Below are 19,309 nucleotides of genomic sequence, written 5' to 3'. Positions count from 1 at the left end.
CTCCTGGTGACCTGTGTGAAATGGCAGGCTGTTTTTTTCCCTAAGCAAGGTAAATTAATCCATGCTGTGAACTGTAGAAGTATCATGCCCTCTCTATTAAAGAATTCTAGTAGATCTTTGCAGAAATAGAATAACTCAGCTGTTACCTCAAACTGTATGCCAGTCAGCTCTAAGAAAGCTTGGCTCGAACAAAGATGTGCTGTATGTAAACTGGTAGGCTCCTTAAAAAAATTGATCTGGAAACCATTTTTGTGGTGACCCCCTTGTTACATTCTCTGCAGCACGTTTAAATCTTTGTGTATTTGCACCTTTCATTGATCTAACTGTGATTAATTTGATTAATTTCTTTCCACTTCGCTAATCTTCAGCATTCCTGGGAAATGGTTGGGAAGAAGAAAGGTGTCTCAGGACAGAAGGAGAGTGGACAGACGGAACCCAGTGAGGAAAGCAAAGAAAACCGGGATCGGGAGCGGGATTTCAGCAGACGACGTGGTGGGCTGCCAAGGCGAGGGCGAGGTGCCACCCGTGGAAGAGAGTGTATGGACCTGCTGTTTAATAACCCACAAAACCCTCACTCTGAAGCACTCTGTGCTTCCTAACAGCTATCAGTAAAGCTTTTGGGGCAGACACTTCTGTGAGGAAAACCACCCACATGTGTTTGTGGATCTGTTTAATGCTCTCCTGTCCGAGATGATTCTTTGCGTGATGCCCACTTACCATCAGCTTAAATCAAAAGTTCAGGGAGCATGTGGTGATGTGGTCCCACACACAGCCGCCGCGTTTTGGGGTTTAAGATCTGGTCTAGTGTCCCTGCCAAAGCAGGATGAGTCTTGAAATTGCCTTTGCTTTGTTCTGTCTTTCAGTTCGGGGCCAGGAGAATGGACTAGATGGTGGTAAGAGTGGAGGATCTTCTGGAAGAGGCACGGAAAGAGGGAGGCGGGGACGTGGCCGAGGCAGAGGTACACATGGGATGTGAGGTCCCTGGGGGCTGGGAGGAGAATTATTGCATCAATGTATCTATCTTCCATGAGGTTCCAAAGCCTCTTTGTGGGAGAAACTGCCAGATTGAAAATATGCACTTGATTTTTCTGTTCTCGTGCTTAGTTTTAGTGCCTACTTGTTGCTTTCCCATCTTAAACGTGCTAGAAACAGCACCTAGTTCTTGGGTTACATTCAAAGAGTTATTAAAAAAAAAAAAAAAAAGTGCTTTATTACAGAGGTGGGAAGTTGAAAAACTCAAGGTTGACTGTTTTAGCAGGCGAGCCAATGGCTTGTTAGCAAAAGAACCTGCATCCTCATCATTCTTGCACATGTATCTGACACCACCACTGGCTTGGACTTGAAATACTTGGGGCAGAAATGAATTTTGCCCCAAAATGTGCTGCTTAGGAATTGTTGCTGAGGTCACATACTGCAGAAATCAGAACCTAGGGTCCAGTACTTCTGGTTTGTGCCAGCTGGAAACCTCATCTGAGCCTGGAATATTACATTGCTAATCATGCTGCCAGCCAGCTGAGGTCACTCCCATACATCGGGAGATGTTTCTGGTAATCCCATCAACCCAGGAAGATCCTCTCCACTTTTATGTTCTGGGCATCAGAGCTCTGTACGTTGTTCAGGTGTTTCTTTTCCTGGTGATGTAGAGCCAAGTGTGTGTGTGTATTTACAGGTGGCTCTGGACGGCGGGGGGGAAGGTTTTCTGCCCAAGGCATGGGGTAAGTTTCACTAACACAAACCACAGCAAAAATAAAAGTCTGTGCATGAATGGTACTGTTTGTGTCAGTAATTTCTGTTCCCATTTTCCTTTTCCTTTTTTTTTGTTTGTTTGTTTGTTTGTTAATAAGGCCTAAACTTCATCATGGTAACTTAAATTTGTGCTGGCTGGTGTAGCTGAAGCATCTCTCTGCCGAGAGAACTGCCATGTGGTATCCGTTATGGTCTGAATAAAATCAATTGCTTTCAGAATGCTTTGGCAGAGTGAACACTTCCATCCTCGTATTTCTTACAGAACTTTCAACCCAGCTGACTATGCTGAGCCGGCCAGCACAGATGAGAACTATGGGAATAGCAACAACAACACGTGGAACAACACTGGGAGCTTTGAGCCGGACGATGGCACAAGTAAGCATCTTCACGTGCGTGTGTGCTGGTGTGCATTGAGAGCGTGGCTGGAGTTTGCATCCATCCAGTTGCAATGAGGACATTCTAGGCAGGTCTGAGGATCAGGGATGGAGGAACAGGCTGTTGGTTCAGAGATGGATTTCAGTGACACTCATACTTTTCACCCCTTGCACATTAGAAACGGGAGCTGGATGATTGCTCTGGGGTGAGCTTGTGCCTGCTGTTGCCTGACAGAGGCCTCTAATTGTTTTCCTGTAGAAACTATTCTGCTGCTTGAAAAGGTGTTTTTTATAAACTAGTGTGTGATAAGCGATCCAAGATCTCCTAGTGTTTGGTGTATCCTCCAGAGAATTACTCGAAGTCAGATGTGTTACTCTTCATTTTGATGCTGGGAGCATTCTTTCTTTCATAGTCAGCTTGTTCAAACCATGATAGGATAGGACTTTGTTAGAGAAACAAGCTGAAAGCAGCTCTGCTTCCTTCCTGTTTGAAGCCAACGTGTTTGCTGGTGGTTCTGAACACCCAGCTGCCTCTGCATGTTCTCCTGCACTGGAAAAACTGGTGCTCTGGATTTTGTTTCATGTGCACACTATATTGAGACACAGGTGAACTCAGATTTTGCAGTGTGAGAATGAGACAGTCACAGTCCTTGACTGGGGGGAGGCAGGGCTAATTGGTGGTGTTGTTGTCTTTTTTTGGAGCAATCTTGCCCCATTGCAAAGTCAAACTGTTTTTCCACAATTACTGAGTATTTAAGTAAATACCATGTCTTGGGTATATGAAGCATCCACACCTGTGTTAGTGGTGCTGTAGGCCACTTCTGTACTTCTCGGTTTTGCTGAAAAACTGATAGGTTTAGAAAGAGAGAATTAAAGTCCTGTTAACTGGGATACCTTTTACTGCATACTGTTGGTGGTGGGGAGAGGGCTGGGGGTGGTTTGTTTGTGTTTTCGTGGGTTTTGTTTGGGTTTAGGGTTTTGTTCAGTTTTTTTTCCTTCAGAAAACAGCTGTTGTGAAAGGAGGGTGTTTTTTGTGAAACACCAGCAGACAGAGCAATGATCTTGGCAGCTGAGAAAGGGTTTTAAATACCATAGGGAGTAGTGTGGGATTGTGTTTGGGGCAGTGGGTGTGCTTGCCTCTTCAGAAAAAGGATAGGAGTGGACAAGCTCTGTGTGCTGGAAGTCTAGTAGGAACAGGCTTCTGTGTGAACAGTTTTCTTTTTCCTGTGTTGGTGCTTTGTGGAATGAAGTGGGTTAGAGTGTAGTTAGGGGGAACTGAAGATTATTCAGACAAACAGCTCAGATTTACTCTAGTTCTGCAACACAGCTGTGAAATTTATTGTGCAAAACCACTGGTCACCTGTGTTGCGTGTGGTTGTTTTGTTTCAAATTTAGTAGCCACAGGCATCTCTTTAATAATATCCACAGGTACAATTTGGTGTTATGTGGGGGCAGTGAAACTCACCTACGTTTCTTTAAGTCAAAATTTCACCAGTTGTCTTTCTTTTCTTTTTTTTTTTTTTGTTTCAGGACTTGATTTCATTGGGGGTGAGGGGTCAAATTATCCCCGAAAATTTGACACTGCTCCTGGTACGATACATCCAGGTGCACTAACTGCCCCGGATACCTTTACTGTATAGCTTTTAAAAAAATCTGAAATATCTGTGGATATGTCATTCTTCTCTCTCTTAATCTATTAATTTTAATTAATATATGGCGTTTGTTCTGACTGTGCTTTTACTAATGCTGACACCTTGAGTGTAAATTGGGAGAGGCTAACACCAATTCCTCTGGGTTATGCAAATTTTCACTTCAGCCATTGCTTCTGGATGCCCAGAGCAGCTCTGTGTCTGTGGAGCTGGTGCCGTAGTATCCCACCCAAGGGTGGGAAGTGTGAGGCAGCTCAGTGAGATTCCCTTTGTCTCACATCCCGAAAGCTGTGACTTGCTGTTGTCCCTGTGCCATTCCTCTGGCCTCCCTGCTGTTCCTGCATACACAACCCCGCTGCAAGGACAGTTCTGGCTGAGCTCTCTCTCTGCTTTGCCTCTCCTTACGGCTGCTGCTGAGTGGGCAGTGCTCGGTGGCTGCTCTGGTGTGCTCAGGCTGCCTGGCTGCTCTTCTTCACCTCCCTGCAGTTGAAGATGATGGTGGGTTTTGAGATGACAGGGATGCTTGATGGCAAAGCTCTGCTCTGTGCCTGGCCACTTTATCTCCTGCTCTTACACCGTTATCCTTATGAGGCCAAGAGACTGATGCAGTATTCTTACCTGTACAGAATTCCACTGGTGCCCCTAGTAAGGCCAACATCCTGCTTGACTGTCTCTTCCATCTAACCTGAGGTTTTGAAGCTGAGGCTAGGAGACCTTCCAGAAGAACTTGCCACTTGACTCTTGAAGGTCAGGGCAGGACAAGTGTTGAGACCGAGGAGTCTCTTGTGCAAGGGCCCAAAAGCAGGCAGACATACATGGAGTGCTTCCGCTGTGTTGGAGCATTTCCTGGTTCTCACCTCAGGGTTACTCTTTAACTTGCACAGGCAGCACAAGGCCATCTGCTCTAGCACTGGCGTTGTGATTTTGCTGCCCTTTGGCTTTGTTTGAATTACATTCCTTCGAGGTGCAGAGTGCAGGCCTTTGGGTCTGTTGTCTTCCTAGTGCAGGGTGACAAGCCCGGATCCAGTCCTTGAGAGGCAGCTGACTGCCTGCTGGGCTGTGGGAGGAGCAAGCTGCGTGGTTATCTCCCATTTTAAAATGGAGAGTGTATTTGGAGAGAGATTTGAAAAACTTGGGAGACACAATTGGATTTTTTTTTTTTCCTTCACCGCATTCATATTTGCACATGTTGTTGGCTTCATTTTATTTTTTCCTCTTTTTCTTGGTTTGAGGAGCTTAAAGGCCGGCAGCTTTTTGAAGGGCTTTCTGAAAGCAGAGAGGAAGGCTTGCTGTTCAGAAGACCACCTTTCTGAAATGGTGTTAGAAGGCTCAGGGTATTGCTTGTGTTGCAGCTCTCCCCTTCAGAAGAGCTTGATGGACAGCTGATTTCTTTAAAAAAACTTCCCATGCTGTGCTAGTTGGGAGCTTTCTGGAGTGTTCCTGGTGAATACCCAGTTAAACATCACAGGTCTTTGATTCTCCATCTGCCTCTTTGTGTGTGGGGAGCTTGAGCTGTGCTGAGTCAGTGTCTGGTATATGAGGAGTAGACTTGCTGGGAAAGCCCTGTCAGTGGCTGTTCTTCCATCTGCAGGGTTTCCTTTTACTTTTAGTGCTGCTTTTCTTCTTATTTTCTCCAAACAAACAAGACTTAAGAGCCCCATGCTACGTTCCTGCATGCACAAACTCTTCTTGGGGCAGCTCTCCTGTCTTCCTGCTCTCTGGGCCAGCTGCAGGTACATCCAGCTCCCACTTCACCTCTTGGGTAAGGCTTGGGCTAAAATGATCTTTCTGATCCATGAAAATTTGGAAAGCAACCTTCCTGCTATGAGGAAGCACCTGTGAGGGCACCAGAAATCTAAGGATTGTGGGAATTTATGTTTCTAAACTTTGGTTGTGTTCTGCATTGAATGTGTTGATGGTTCTGGCTGTGGAGGAAGGAGTAGTGTGCCTGAAGACTCCTGGCACTCTGGCAAGTGTTGTTGTATTAATATCTGGATTTCAAACTTGAACATAAAAAAAGTAAATCCTGGGAGACTTTCTGAATTAGCTCAACTCATCAAGCAAGACAAAAAAGCAATGAAAAAAGAAAAATTCACTGATCCTTATTTCATGCACCCAAGTCTAGACAAGTGGTTGTTTAAATACACAAGTGAAGTCTATGTAGGGAGATCTGTGTCCTGCAGAGGAACGCAGAATCAGAGCTCTCCTTCTCTACATGCTTTGTTTTATGCTGTAAAAGAGCTGATACCAACTTGTTCTGTCCAGTAAGTGTCTTCAGGATTAACCCTGTTGGTGCTCTCAAATTTTCTTGATCTGGTTTGTGTGGACTGAAATCAAGCTGCACAAAATGGGACTGGCTTTATGCTCTGAGGTTTTCAGAGAGCTCCTGCTCTCTTCCCAAACCACATTTTAATTGTTAAATGGAATCTGAAACTGCCACATAATATTCAGAGGTTAAATTATGATGGAAGCGAGCATTGGAACAAGTTGAAAATGCAGCCTGGCAAAACTCTTCTTTTCTGGTAAAATTGTGCTGTGTTGGATTTCAGCTGAGGTTTCCTGCTTTTCTCCCTGGTATCTCAAGCTGCACACTTTGAAACTATCTCTGAAACTGTTCACAGAAAATGCAGGAATTGCTTAATCTAGTCCCATAAATTTTCTTTACTGAATCCCATTTGCCTGAGCACAGGAGGTTCTGGAGTGCTGAGGTTTCAAGACTTTTTTTTTTTGTGGGGTGGAAGATGAATCATGGGAATGGCTCAGTTATCCTTAACTTTTATAGAAACTTGGCTTTTACCTGGATGGTGCGATGCTGTGCCAGAGCTGGCAGGGAGCCTGTGAGGGAGGTGCTCTGTCCCAACTGCTGGGATAACGCTGACTGCTTGCAGGTGCACAAACCAACAGCTGCTGCAGTACAAGGGGAAGCCAGGGAAATGGCACAAGGAGGCTGGGGATGATGCTGGGGCTGCCTTGCAGAGCTCAGCTCCCCTTTTGGGTGTTGGGAGGATGTGCACTGCCCTGTCTGCCAGCCCAGCAAATCCCTCTTTTCATCCCAGCCTGCTCCAGCAAGGCAGGGGCGATCCCGTCACGGTAGCTTGACTGTAAGGTGTGGGTTGAGATTGATTGCTTTAACTTGTCTGATTGGCAAATAGAAATCCTCCTGGCTGCCTGCAAAGCTCCCCAGTGCTCTCCCAGATGTTGGAGGTAGAGCTTTGATGCGTCCATAACTTCTGTACCTGTTGTTGTCCTTATAGGTGCATGGAGGGCAGCGACAGAAGAATGGGGCACGGAGGACTGGAATGAAGATGTAGGTATTTTCTGAACCCATCTCCTCTGTGCATCTGCCAGCAGGCTGCTGTCCTGTCTCTACACATAGAACTGCCAGGGGAGCTCAGAGCCCATCTTCCCCAAACTGTGGACAGAACTCCAGGCAGGCTCCCAGCTCTGGGAGCCATGATGAATACGTGATTGTTGCATCTTCTACGTGATATGTGTTATAGAGCTTGTCATAGGAGCCCAAGACAGGAAGATATCTCCTGGGGCATTGAGGCTGGTCCTCTTATTTCCTATAACTGCAAGATGGAATTCTTCCAAAAGCTGGCCTGGCTCCATACAAGACTCTTGCTCCACTCCTCTGGTGGAGTGGCAGCTGGGGAAGGTTTGCCTTTGATCACAGCAGCAGCAGTTTCATGGTTTCATGCACATCATGTGCCTCTGCTGGTCCTTGTGATTTGGATGGAAAAGAAGCTCTTGACTTTACCTTCTGATGTGCTCTTTGATGTGTGTCACCGCCCTGTGTTCTCTGCCTGACGTCTCCTTCAGCAGAGCACGGACACTGTTAGCACCTTCTCTTAATGCCTGTCTATAGGTTTCTTCTGAAATGGGCTTCAGTCCCTCTCCAGATCAAGGAAGGACTTCTGTTCTTGCAGATGGGAGTGGGGTTGGGCATGTTAGTATGATTGTTAGTTTTGTGTGCTCGTTTTGGCTCAAACAGCAGAATAGGCAAGCTTGGGAAGTGATTGTTTTTCAGTCACCACCTGAGGGAAGCACTACTGCTGTGTTTGGAGATAAGAGCAGCCTTTCTTTGTTCACTCAGTTTTTTGCTAGAAAGAAGATTCTGAGAGGCTTTCTTACCTTCAGTGTGTGTGAGGTGCTCCCAGGAGTTCTGGATTTATTTTTTAAACTCTGGCAGTTCAGTTCGTAGCAGCTCCTCAGTCTGGAATAGAAGCTGTTGGTGTTCAGGTATGTTTCAGGCTATATCACAGGTCATCACTAACCCTCCACCAGTTGTTGAGCGATTTTATTTTCCCTTCCATAGTCAAAGTAGATCTGTTGGTCAGATAATCCAGGTGAGCCCAGATCGTTGGAAGCTTAGCTATGGATCCAAAGTTTCTCTTTGATTTCACTACCAGTGCTTGCACCTACCTGTGCAGGGGCTTTTGCAGGTCTGTGCTGCATGCCATTGACTCACAGCAAAAGCCTAAGGTCCTAGGGCAGCCCTAGGGGGTTTGGGGACTATAGGAAATTTGTAGGATTGGAGAGTCGTTTTTTTTTTTTTCTACTGGCAGGTGATTTGTGCACTTGCCTGAGAAGAAAAAAAATGAGATAGAAGCTGGTTCTGGTGTGAGCCAAATGCTACAGATGTTTCAGTCTAAGCATTTGAATTTCTTGAGGTTTTTCTGTGGCTTTTCGTCTCAAATGTTCATGTGCTTTGTGTCGTAGGGACTGTTACGCAGTGCTGTTCTCACTTTTGGATTCTTTTTCCCTTTTTTATCTTTCAGCTGTCAGAGACGAAGATCTTCACAGCCTCCAATGTGTCTTCAGTGCCTCTGCCTGCCGAGAATGTGACAATCACAGCTGGACAAAGGTGAGAGCCCATGGTGGTGCTGCTTACCTGGGAAAAATAGCACATGAGTCTCAGAGCAATTTGCCATCTTCAACTAAACCTTACTAGCTAGCTAACATGCAGCTCTGAATGAGATGAGGTGGATTTAAATGGAAGAGTTCACTTGGTAGTTTTTGGGTCCTAATCCTGGATTAGAATTTAGATTAGCTCTATTGCTGGTTCTTCAGGTTTGGGGGCATTTTGCTGTGTTAAATTAATGTGAAGTGTGATTGAAAATCAAACACCGTGCAGGGTCTTGCTTGGTCAGTCTGTCTTCTTGAGGTTGCTACTGGCAATTGTGAGTCAATGTTCTGCAGATTTCTTCAATTTGTAAAGTAAAAGCTGTGAGGGTGGAGGGGGAATACTGTTCTAATGGAAGCAGGAGCTTGTGGTAACCTCAGTGGGTCTTTGTCTACCCAGAATCGATCTCGCAGTCCTGCTAGGAAAGACACCCTCTTCTATGGAGAATGAGTCAACAAACCTGGAGTCATCCCAGACTCCTTCCCTGGCGCAGCCACTGGTGTTCAGCAATTCTAAGCAGAGTGCTCTATCCCAGCCTGCCTCTGGAAACTCCTTCTCTCACCACAGCATGGTAAGGAAGTGCTGGTCTCTGCCAGTGGGTGTTTGGCTGAGGTTGCTTATCCCTTGTTGTCTGTTTGGTTAATATAGGAAATACAGTCCTGAAGCTCACTGCTCGGGGCTGGTAGAGCCAAATAATTTGCTCGTTTGCTTTAAAAGCAGTGGCCTGAAATTCATTGCTCAATTTGAAATAATTGTGATAATTCCTCCCCCTGCTGCCCTTGTCAGGTTTGCAACACATACTTCATTCCTGCTTAAAGGAAAGAAAAAGCTCTTTTGGTTCAGGACTCACCATTGCAACAATTTGAGAAACATAACTGGTGTGGGATGGAATGCTGTCATCTGCTGACAGGAGAAGGGAGACAGTTGAGTCAGAGTCAGGGACGTGCATAGACCTGGGCAGATGCTTTGTGTAACTTTAGCAAAAAGAAATGAAAATCGTTTACTTAATGGTGCGATAGTTGAGGAAAGACTTTCAAAACCACGTTGACTATAAAGCCAAGATCTCCTGGTGTTTCTCTTTTAGTGCAACTAAATGCATGAGAATAATTTAGTGCATTTTTTAAGATCCTGTCTGTTAACTTCCTTTGTGACCCCCTCTGACACTGTACCGTGGCATGGGTTGGGCAAGAGATGAGTGTGCCTGTGTTCACACAGGATAGAGGCTGGGAAAGAAACATGAGCCAGTCCTGACAGCTGTGTGTGTGCATTTGGAGCTCAAGAGTGTTGAGCTGAGGCACCCATTGAGAAGCAGAAGGGTACAGTGTGTTTGGGTTTATGTTCAGAGATCTACCTGTCCTCTGGGCCAAGTCCCAAGCCATGGGAGACAGTGACTTTATCTTCTTGCTGAAATTGCAGGTGAGCATGTTGGGGAAAGGGTTTGGAGATGTCGGAGAGGCCAAAGGCAGCAGTACTACAGGGTCACAGTTCCTGGAGCAGTTCAAGACAGCCCAAGCTCTGGCTCAGCTCGCAGCTCAGCACACCCAGCCTGCTGGGAGCACCACTGCTGCTTCCTGGGACATGGGATCCACCACACAGACCTCGTCTCTGGTGCAGTACGGTAAGGAAAAGCAGCATGGCTCCTCAGAGGGGAACATGTTCCCCCAGAACTGCAGGGGCACGCTGTGAACAGCAGTGGGAGGGATTCAGCACCTCCAGGGTCTGTTAACAAGTTCATAACCAATTTAGCTGAGCTGGAAGAATCAAGAGAGCTGTGAGTGAGACTAAAATGTAATGATGTGTGTGAGTCTATAACTGTTCCTTTTATACTAGGAACATATGAATCTGTCATTCTAGACAGTTTCAGGGCCAGGGATCTGGCATTCCTGAGCTTCTAAGAGTATGCAGAACTACTTCCCAGTGTAAAGCTGTGCCAGAAATAGGTCTAAAAGGGCACCTCTGGAGAACAGCTCCCAATTACGAGCTCTTGTCAGTCTCCTCTCCCTGCTGAACTCCTGTTATCTTTTAAGGGAATTTTAAGGGAATTTGCTCTTAAATGCCAAGAAGTAACTCTATCTCTAGGCTGGCATGAGGCAATAAACAGGGATTGAGAGGCTCTTTTCAGATGAGAAGCTGAGTTTTGCTGTGGTTGAGTGCTAGTGTCATTTCCTTCAGCTTGTGCTTTTTATAGGGAAATGGCTCTGCTTCAAATCTAAGCTGAAGAAAAATTGAGCCCTGTCCTAGTGACAGTCAGTGTTGGCAGCTTCTGATCTTCTCAGACAAGAAGCCTCAGAAGAGTCACAGAGAATAGGAGTTGATTTTGAATAAACTGTGGAAAGACTTGGTCAGAAGAGGAAGGTAGTGCAAAGTCCTGAAGTTAGGCAGCCCCAAGCAGCGATGTTACTTGGAGATACCTAGTCCCTGCAGGGGAAGGAGGAGGCAATGGAATGCAGGAATGTTAACAGAGAAGAGAAGGAAATGGCCTGCAGGACTCTGACATGCAGTCTCCACATGAGGGACTCTGGAGTCCAGCTTTTCTTGGAGAATGGAAGACTTCTGCCCTGCAAGCTGGCTTTGTCCTGTAGGGATGGTGGAAGCAACTGAGGGAAGACTTGCTTAAAAAGGCTTGGCATTGATGGTGCTGAGAGCATGAGGCTGGGGGCAAAGATGCTTAAGTTCTCTGCTGTCTAACAGGCTTTAGGATGAAACAGAGGAAAAGGATTTATTTTTCTTGGTAAGTGTCAGATTTTTGTTTTAAGGAGACAAACCCTGCTAACTCACCTCTGTCTTGTCCCATAGATCTCAAGAACCCAACAGACTCTTCCGTGCATAGTCCCTTCACCAAGCGTCAGGGCTTCACATCAACTTCAACCATGATAGAAGTGTTCATGCAGGAGAAGCAGCCTGTGGTGACTGCCTCCACAACCACACCGGCACCCCCATCCTCACCACTGCCTAGCAAAACCAATCCGGTTCCCCAGATGTCCCCAGGGTCCTCGGACAACCAGTCCTCAAGTCCCCAGCCAGCCCAGCAGAAGCTCAAGCAGCAAAAGAAAAAGGCGTCGTTAACATCAAAGGTGCAGACCAGTGGTGGGGAAGGAGGCATCAAGTTGTGTTAGATCTGCAGAAACAGCTGTTTGGGCTGCTGAGGGAAGGTCTGGGCTTGGCCTTCCTGTTGTTTGTGGAGTGATGGAGTTGTGTGCCCGCCTGGGTGGAACGGTGTGATTCAGGGACTGCAAACCTGTAACTGCCATGGTGTGCTGGGTATTAAAGTGCTAATCACTGGGATGATTGATCGGTTCTGTTGTTCCTCCCTTGCAGATTCCCGCCCTTGCGGTGGAAATGCCTGGCTCGTCGGATATCTCAGGGCTAAACCTGCAGTTTGGGGCGTTACAGTTTGGTTCAGAGCCTGTTCTTGCTGAGTACGAATCGACGCCCACAACCAGTGCCGCCGTTTCCCAGTCTCAGAGCAGCCTCTACACCAGCTCGGCCAGGTGAGGACCAGGAACCTGTGAATCCAAGCAGGCAGCTTTAGAAGTTGGCTGGTCCTGTGGACTTGAGTTGTTGTGCATACTTTCTGACTGTGCTTTGGTCACAGAGTGGGGACAGTACACATCAGCAAAGCACAAGTTACCAGCAGACTCATTGGGCAGCTCTGTGGCTCTTTGGCCTGCTGTACTTTCACAGAAAGCAGTTTTCCTGCAGCCCTTAAACTGTGTTGTTGAAAACACAGGAGAGGCATCCACAGTACGACTGCTCCATGTCTCTGGTGAACAGATTCTCAGTGCTTTGTCCTTCTTTTTGTCTGGCAAACTGGGACCCCGTGGGGTAGGTGTATCTACAGTGATGGTGTGTTTGTCTTTGGTTGGGCTGACCCTTAGTAACTGGCCAGTCCTTTGAGTACTGGGACCTGAGTAGTGGCAGCTACTCAGTGTGTAAGTGTCCATGGCTGGGCTAGCCCTGCTCTCTGGGTATGTTTCTTGGCTTGGCTGCTTCATGTGGTGCCTTTATACTGATGCTTGGGGCTTTTATCTTGAGTTTTTGAAATTTGAAATTAAGAGCCCAATCTGGGTTAGCAGCTTATCTCAGAGCTGTTGTGGAGGAAAATGGAGGAACGCTTTTTTTTTTCCCTTTTGTAGTGAATCTTCATCCACAATTTCATCCAATCAAAGCCAGGAGTCTGGTTACCAGAGTGGCACAATACAGACAGCAACATTTACCTCCCAGAACAGTGCTCAGGGACCACTGTATGAACAGAGATCCACTCAGACGAGGCGATACCCAAATTCTATCTCCTCCTCACCCCAGAAAGATCTGACCCAGGCTAAGGTAAGAGAACAGCTTTGCTCACCTGTCGTCCTGAGTGAGTCTCATGTGTGAAGTGTCTCGGGGGAAGCTGAATGACTTTTCAAATGGTTCTGTGATCTTCCAGCCACACTGTTGGGCTCGTTGGCTCTAATCAGAGCTCTCTTCTGGCTGCTGTGTTTTGTGCTTGGGCCTGGACCACTGGGCTGTCCTGGTTTAGGGACAAATTTGGGAGAAAACCCCTGATTGGAATCCCTCCGGGAAGCAAACCCAAGTGGCCCCTCCCTCCAACCGGTCCAGTAAAAAAACTTCTTTGGAGAAAAGTAGAAAAAAATATTTTACTTAACAAACAAAGTGCATACAAGTATAAAGAATGAATAATATGAAACAATAAAACCTCTCCTTCTGGAGTGAGATGGCAAATTGAGAAAGTCCTTGCCATGGGTGTAGCTCAGCTCTCTCTCAGTCTCTCCTCAGTCCCAGTCCCTCCGGCGCTGCTGGAAAATGCCGAGGTCCAGGCCCCGGTGGGGCCGCAGGTGCAGCCCCCAGTGCTCCCCCTGGGTTTTTTCAATCCAGAGCAGGTTTACGCAGTTCCAAGAAAAAGGAAAAAAAAACAGTCCAAAGAACTTCTCTGCCTTAGCTAGATGAAACTAACTAAAAGCAAAAAAGATCTGTCCTGCAGTCTCTCCAAGCCTCTGCCGAACACCCCGTCCAGAGAAGAATGTCTAGGAGACAGGCAGTTTTCTCAAAACAAACTCTGAGCTTCTCCTTGCTCTTAGAACCAGTCTTAAAGGCACAGAACTCAATATACAGCACAAACAGAACAGACAGTTGGGGATACAAGCATCATAAAGTCACCCCAGGATATGGGGTTAACAGCAGTCGATTGCAGGGCATGTGTTGTGTCATGTACAGTTACACTGCTAGAGAGGGGCACGCAAACAAAAAAAATTGTTTTGTGTTAAGGGTTTGGTTCTTGTATGCAGCACACTGGTTCAGTAGCATGAGGTTTGGCTAATGAGCTTGTATTGAGAATGTTTAGGCAGTCCAACAACCAGCAGCAGAGAAACTTCCTCCACTGATTTCTCTAATGTACACTTTGGGACCATGCTGGCATGGGGCTAGGCCTTGGGACTGACCCAAACAGTCTGGTGACACATGTGGTAGCAAGACCTTTTCTTAAGTGTGGATGGGAGTGTGGACTCTGCCTCTGGAAATGCACAGCTATAATGCCCAGTACTCCTTTTTTCTCTTCTTCCTCAGAATGGTTTCAGTTCTGTACAACCCACGCCATTACAACCCACGCAGGCTGTTGAAGGTAAGAGTCTTGCCAGTAGAGCGGGTGTCCTGCACCTCTTGTGCTTGTGTTCTCTGTTTTGAGTGAGAAGCTTTATCTGTGCTGATAGCAAGTCCTTTCCTTGCTGAACTGATTGCTGCCATTCAGATTATTTGCTTGCCGTAAAACATTCAGCTTTCTGCTGATCCTTGAGATTCCTGAAGAGTCATCTATGACAATAATTTACTCTGCTTTGTGTGTGGAGGGCACTTCATCTGTAAGTCTTGAAGCTCTTTGCAGAGCCAGTGGTAGTGTTGGGGTAAAGTGAGACTTAGAACACAATCTTTTGTGTGTAACTGTTTGGCAGCACTGAGGAAAGCCCCAAATCTCCCAGCACCTCTAGCTGAGCACTTGCTGATCCTTGCCCTTGTGTTACCCTCTGGAAGGTGTCTGGAGCTGCCCTTAACCCATGTCTTTTGTTCTCAGGTGCTACGGGCCCTGCAGTGAAGTCCGACTCCCCCTCTGCTCCCAGTATTGCACCTCTCAATGATGGGGTGTCTGCATCGTCCTTGCTGACAACAGCCAGCCAACACTCAACAGCTCTGAGCAGCCTGAGCCACAGCGAGGAGCTTCCCAGTACAACCACTGCCCAGCTCAGCAGGTGAGTGAGCGGGGGAGTGGATTTCTGAAGAAGCAGAACTAGCAGCAGTAATCTGTAACAGACATCAGATGTCTCATGCAATGAGGAAGACTAAGATGATTCATCCCATTCGAGCAGATTGGAAATGGGACGGTGCTGCCAATGTTGACTCTCTCACCTTGGTCTGACAATGTTTTATTTTTCTTCTGTCAGTGCATTACCCACCCAGCAGAACAGTCTGTCCTCATCCACATCCTCTGGGCGAACATCAACTTCAACTCTTTTGGTGAGTCTGGATGTGCTCTCACACTGTGTACCCCGTTCCTGCTCGGCTTGATGGGGTCTGCTGGGGTGCCTGACCTTGGGGCTGCAGTTGTGACAGGAGCTGCCAGGCTGCTGGCTGTCCTGCTGGAGGTTGGATGCTGTGTAGAGAGGGATGACAGGGTTATTATGTTAGAATACTCTGTGCACCTGTGGCTCAAGGCTGTTGACAACCTGCCTGTTTCTGACTGACCAGCGCCTTCTTTTGAGCCTGTAGTAGCCCTTGAAGGTGCTGCAGAGTCACAGCCACATGTCAGAGCAAACTGGTGTCTGATGCAGTGGAACCAAATAAATATCTCTACTGCTGGAGCTCTTGCAGTACAGTTCCTGGGTATTGGCTTCTGCAGCAGAATAAATCACCCTGCTGCAGATGTGGTGTCAAGCCCTGCTCCACTCATCAGACTGATGTGACCACGAGAGAGGTTTGTAAGCATTAGGGATTGGCTGCTGTCAGGACTTTGGACTTAAGCCAGGCTCACTGTAGAAACATCCAGATACAGACAGAGATAATCTTCTGCATGGAGAGTGTCCTGTGATACCTGTGCACGTGGTTTCAACTGCCTGATGCCCTGACTCTCCTCCCTTCCTTCTCTAGCACACAAGTGTGGAGAGTGAAGCAAGCCTCCATTCTTCTGCTAGTACTTTCTCCACCTCCTCCAGCACGGTGTCAGCTGCCCCACCGGTTGTCAGCGTTTCATCCAGCCTCAGCAGCGTCAGCAGCCTGGGCCTCAGCCTCAGCAGCAACTCCACAGTGACAGCCTCGACCCGCAGCTCTGTTGCAACCACATCAGGTACTTTTCCTGGGTACAGCTGTACTAGAGAAGGGTGTGAGGGCTAAGAGAGCAAGCTTCTGCTGTTTGCTTCTGCTGTGGAACTTTCCCTTTTTCTTCCTTTTTCAGGAAAAGCCCCTCCCAATCTCCCTCCTGGAGTTCCACCGTTGTTGCCTAATCCATACATCATGGCTCCAGGGTTGCTACATGCCTATCCGGTGAGTGGAACTCTGCAGTGGTGTCACATTACCAGGTCCCTCCCAGTTCCCTCTGCAGCAGTGAGGGATGCAGCATAGTGGGGAAACTAAAATCTGTGATAGTCCAGCAGGGCTGCCTCGGACAGGCAGAATTTGTACCTGCTATTTTTTCCATGATTTCCAATGTGCCCGTGGGGGTGTTGTGATCACCTCAGAGCAGAGTCTGTGTGCCTGTTCCCTGCAGCCTCGCCAGCCTTTGAAGAGCCCTTGGGCACAGCACAGTGTGTGAAATCACAGAACTGTGTTAGAAACGTGGTGTGACAAAAAGTAAACAATCAGGGCAAGGGTAGCAATGGCCACAAGTCTAGGAATGTGTGTCACACCCTCTCCTAAAGGTGAGGATAGATTTCAGTTTTGAATGATTGCCAGAGAATGACTGTTGAGTGGCTTTATGTCTGGAGCACTTTCCTCTGAGCAACTCACAGAAACTTTTGGCAGCATCAACCTGTGTAGAGGCTTGTGTGGTTGCTGATTGGCTACTTCTGGTTTTCTCACGTTTATCTAAATCTTTACTCTAAAATTAGGTTTCCTTATGTAGTCCATGTCCCTAATGTCATGTCTGGCTCTTTTTCTAGCCACAGGTGTATGGATATGATGACTTGCAAATGCTCCAGACGAGATTTCCGTTGGTGAGTACTGCAGAATGACAAGGACACGCTACTTCTACTGGTGCTGCTTGGATAGAGACAGAGCAGCAGCCCTGGCAGAATGGGTGCTGAGCAGAGGCACCTCTCCCTAGCAGCAGTGAGGAGTTAAATCAGTTGCTCCTTTGCACATTGCCAGTTGGCACATGAGTTACTCATGCAGCAGTATTCCTTGTGGAGCCAGGGAGCATGAGTTACAATAGCAGGGCTGTTGTAGAGATTCACCTCTGATCCATGACAGAGCCACTGTGACATCAAGTACCTGATGAGAATGGGCTTTATTTAGCAGTAGGACATGTCCTTTTTCTTGTGAAGCGAGGGGAGAAGCCTAGGCAGTTTAAGAACTGCATACCAGTAGACCTTATCTGGTTCTTCTAATAGCCAGATGAGGGGGATGGTACATGCTACAAAAAGCTGGGGCTGCTGTAGGTCACGATCAGCCTGGATGTGGCTGGTTGAACTGCAGTACTCAGACATATCTTGCAGCTACAGTACAGAAATTCCTCTCTCCCAAAAAATACTGCTTTGCCTTTTGGACGGAGCTGATAAAATGTCTTCTCGTTTTGTTTTTATTCATCAGGATTACTACAGCATCCCATTCCCTACACCCACCACACCACTGACTGGAAGAGATGGCAGCCTGAGCAGCAATCCATACTCTGGTAGGGAAAAAAAGACTTCTCTGATTCCCATCCCATCAGGGTTTGTGCTGCTTCTAGTGTCCTGTGTCTTTGTCCGCTGGAGTTACATCTGCACCTGCACTGTGCCTCCTGCACTGCTTTTGGTTTGGAGCATGCCTCTCACAGCTAAATTCTTGCCTTCCCTTTGAGCATCTGGTTGTGTCAGGGTCTGATACTGGGAAGAGGTGGGCAAAGTAGGAGTTAATGGGGCAGATCGAAAGGGAGTGAGGAAGAGCTGAAAGATTCTGCAAGGCCTACAACTGGGGGACTGCTTTCCAGGTGGTTGTGAGGCAGGTGGTGAGCAGTGCTTGTCAAGCTCTGAGAGTGAAAATAGAAAGAAACACAAAATATGGAGAAATTACATTTTTTTTCTATGGGACAGTCTCGTGGAGAAAACAAGTGAGAAATCTGAGACCTGTCAAACTCAACCCAAGCACTCAGTAGGTGTTTGACCCCTCACTGACCTTGGTAAGTGCACTAATGCACTACCAGTTTGCAGTGGGCACTGACTGTGCTGAGCTTTCACGTGCTTTAGGAATTGTTGCACTTGGAGGTTTGCTCTTTTTGCAGCACTTCTCAGCTTTGGCAGGAGCTGGTTTGCGTGGAAGTGCTTTTGCCCAGCTGAGGCTGAAATGCCAAGCTCAGAGCATGGCATTATGTGAGCTCTGAATAGGAGAGTGTTTGCATGGGAGAGCCAAGCAGGTGCTCATCTGGATCAGCTTAGGGAGCCTCCCTCAGCCCTGCAGCCAAGCCCTGCACAGCCCAGGCAAGGACCTGGGTTGTGTTCAGTCCTGCTGGTGGCGCATGGAGAGGAATGAGGGACATGTTTGGGGGTTATAGATCACATCACGACCTCCTCTGAGCACTACAGTCAGCTGTCATCAGGCTCTGCGAGGAGCTTTAACCAGTGCCAGATTGTGGGCTTAGCTGCTGTGACTTTTCTTTGTCTCTGTAGTGTTGTTAGGGCCAAGGGGCAATTAATAGCTTCACCTTATCAACGTGCAAAGGTCTGAAGGCCACAGTCCTTGGCACTGGCAGGAGGAGGTGGGGGATGTGTGCGATTGAAGTCACTGTTTATCAAAAGACTGCGTCACCTTTGGGCTGAGTTGGAATGGGCCAGGATCTAACATCTGTTCTTCACTCTCACCTCCTCTATTTCAGGTGACTTAACAAAATTTGGCCGTGGTGATGCCTCTTCCCCCGCTCCTGCAACAACTCTGGCACAGCCTCAGCAGAGCCAGACCCAGACTCACCACACCACGCAGCAGACGTTCCTGAACCCGGCACTGCCTCCTGGCTACAGTTACACCAGTCTGCCATACTACACAGGGGTACCAGGGCTCCCCAGCACCTTCCAGTATGGGCCCGCCGTGTTCCCTGTGAGTGTCCCAGAGGCAAGCTGTGGGATTTGGACAGAAGGGTGGCACAGCACAGCCTCTCCTCACTCTGTTCCTCTCTGTTCTGTAGGTTGCTCCTACCTCTTCCAAGCAGCATGGTGTGAATGTCAGCGTCAACGCATCAGCAACCCCTTTTCAGCAGCCCAGTGGCTATGGCTCTCATGGGTACAGCACTGGTAAGAGACCCACAAAAACACCTTCCACAGCAGCAGGACTTGTTCCCAGTCTTACTGGCTGTGATGGGGACTGCTGTCTTATAGCAGTGATAAGAGAAAAATGCCAGGGGTGCCACTCCCAAACAGTTTGATTATCATCAGAAAGGCCCAGGATTGTTTTGCATCCAGGTC

The 19,309-nt window shown here is 47.6% G+C and overlaps 1 protein-coding gene across 4 annotated transcripts in view; it reads left to right on the top strand.

Annotated features, from left to right (window-relative positions):
* Positions 1-19,309, top strand: part of UBAP2L (ubiquitin associated protein 2 like) — a 30,470-nt gene that overhangs the window by 8,090 nt on the left and 3,071 nt on the right. For 2 of the 4 annotated variants that reach the window (XM_040087933.1, XM_040087934.2), the window contains exons 5-25: positions 369-537; positions 864-959; positions 1,670-1,715; positions 2,009-2,121; positions 3,651-3,725; positions 7,024-7,076; positions 8,551-8,636; positions 9,075-9,246; positions 10,092-10,293; positions 11,472-11,749; positions 11,994-12,166; positions 12,812-13,001; positions 14,241-14,295; positions 14,740-14,914; positions 15,107-15,179; positions 15,810-16,005; positions 16,114-16,202; positions 16,817-16,870; positions 17,466-17,547; positions 18,727-18,944; positions 19,033-19,138. In XM_040087933.1, coding sequence (XP_039943867.1) covers positions 369-537; positions 864-959; positions 1,670-1,715; positions 2,009-2,121; positions 3,651-3,725; positions 7,024-7,076; positions 8,551-8,636; positions 9,075-9,246; positions 10,092-10,293; positions 11,472-11,749; positions 11,994-12,166; positions 12,812-13,001; positions 14,241-14,295; positions 14,740-14,914; positions 15,107-15,179; positions 15,810-16,005; positions 16,114-16,202; positions 16,817-16,870; positions 17,466-17,547; positions 18,727-18,944; positions 19,033-19,138 — 2,701 coding nt within the window. The remainder of the gene's footprint in view (positions 1-368; positions 538-863; positions 960-1,669; positions 1,716-2,008; positions 2,122-3,650; positions 3,726-7,023; positions 7,077-8,550; positions 8,637-9,074; positions 9,247-10,091; positions 10,294-11,471; positions 11,750-11,993; positions 12,167-12,811; positions 13,002-14,240; positions 14,296-14,739; positions 14,915-15,106; positions 15,180-15,809; positions 16,006-16,113; positions 16,203-16,816; positions 16,871-17,465; positions 17,548-18,726; positions 18,945-19,032; positions 19,139-19,309) is intronic. The other 2 variants (XM_040087935.1, XM_040087936.1) reach the window with 2 other exon arrangements.

Source organism: Hirundo rustica, chromosome 29 (genome assembly GCF_015227805.2).
Source record: "Hirundo rustica isolate bHirRus1 chromosome 29, bHirRus1.pri.v3, whole genome shotgun sequence".
NCBI classification, from domain to species: Eukaryota; Metazoa; Chordata; class Aves; order Passeriformes; family Hirundinidae; genus Hirundo; species Hirundo rustica.
This window is presented reverse-complemented; position numbering and strand designations above follow the sequence as displayed.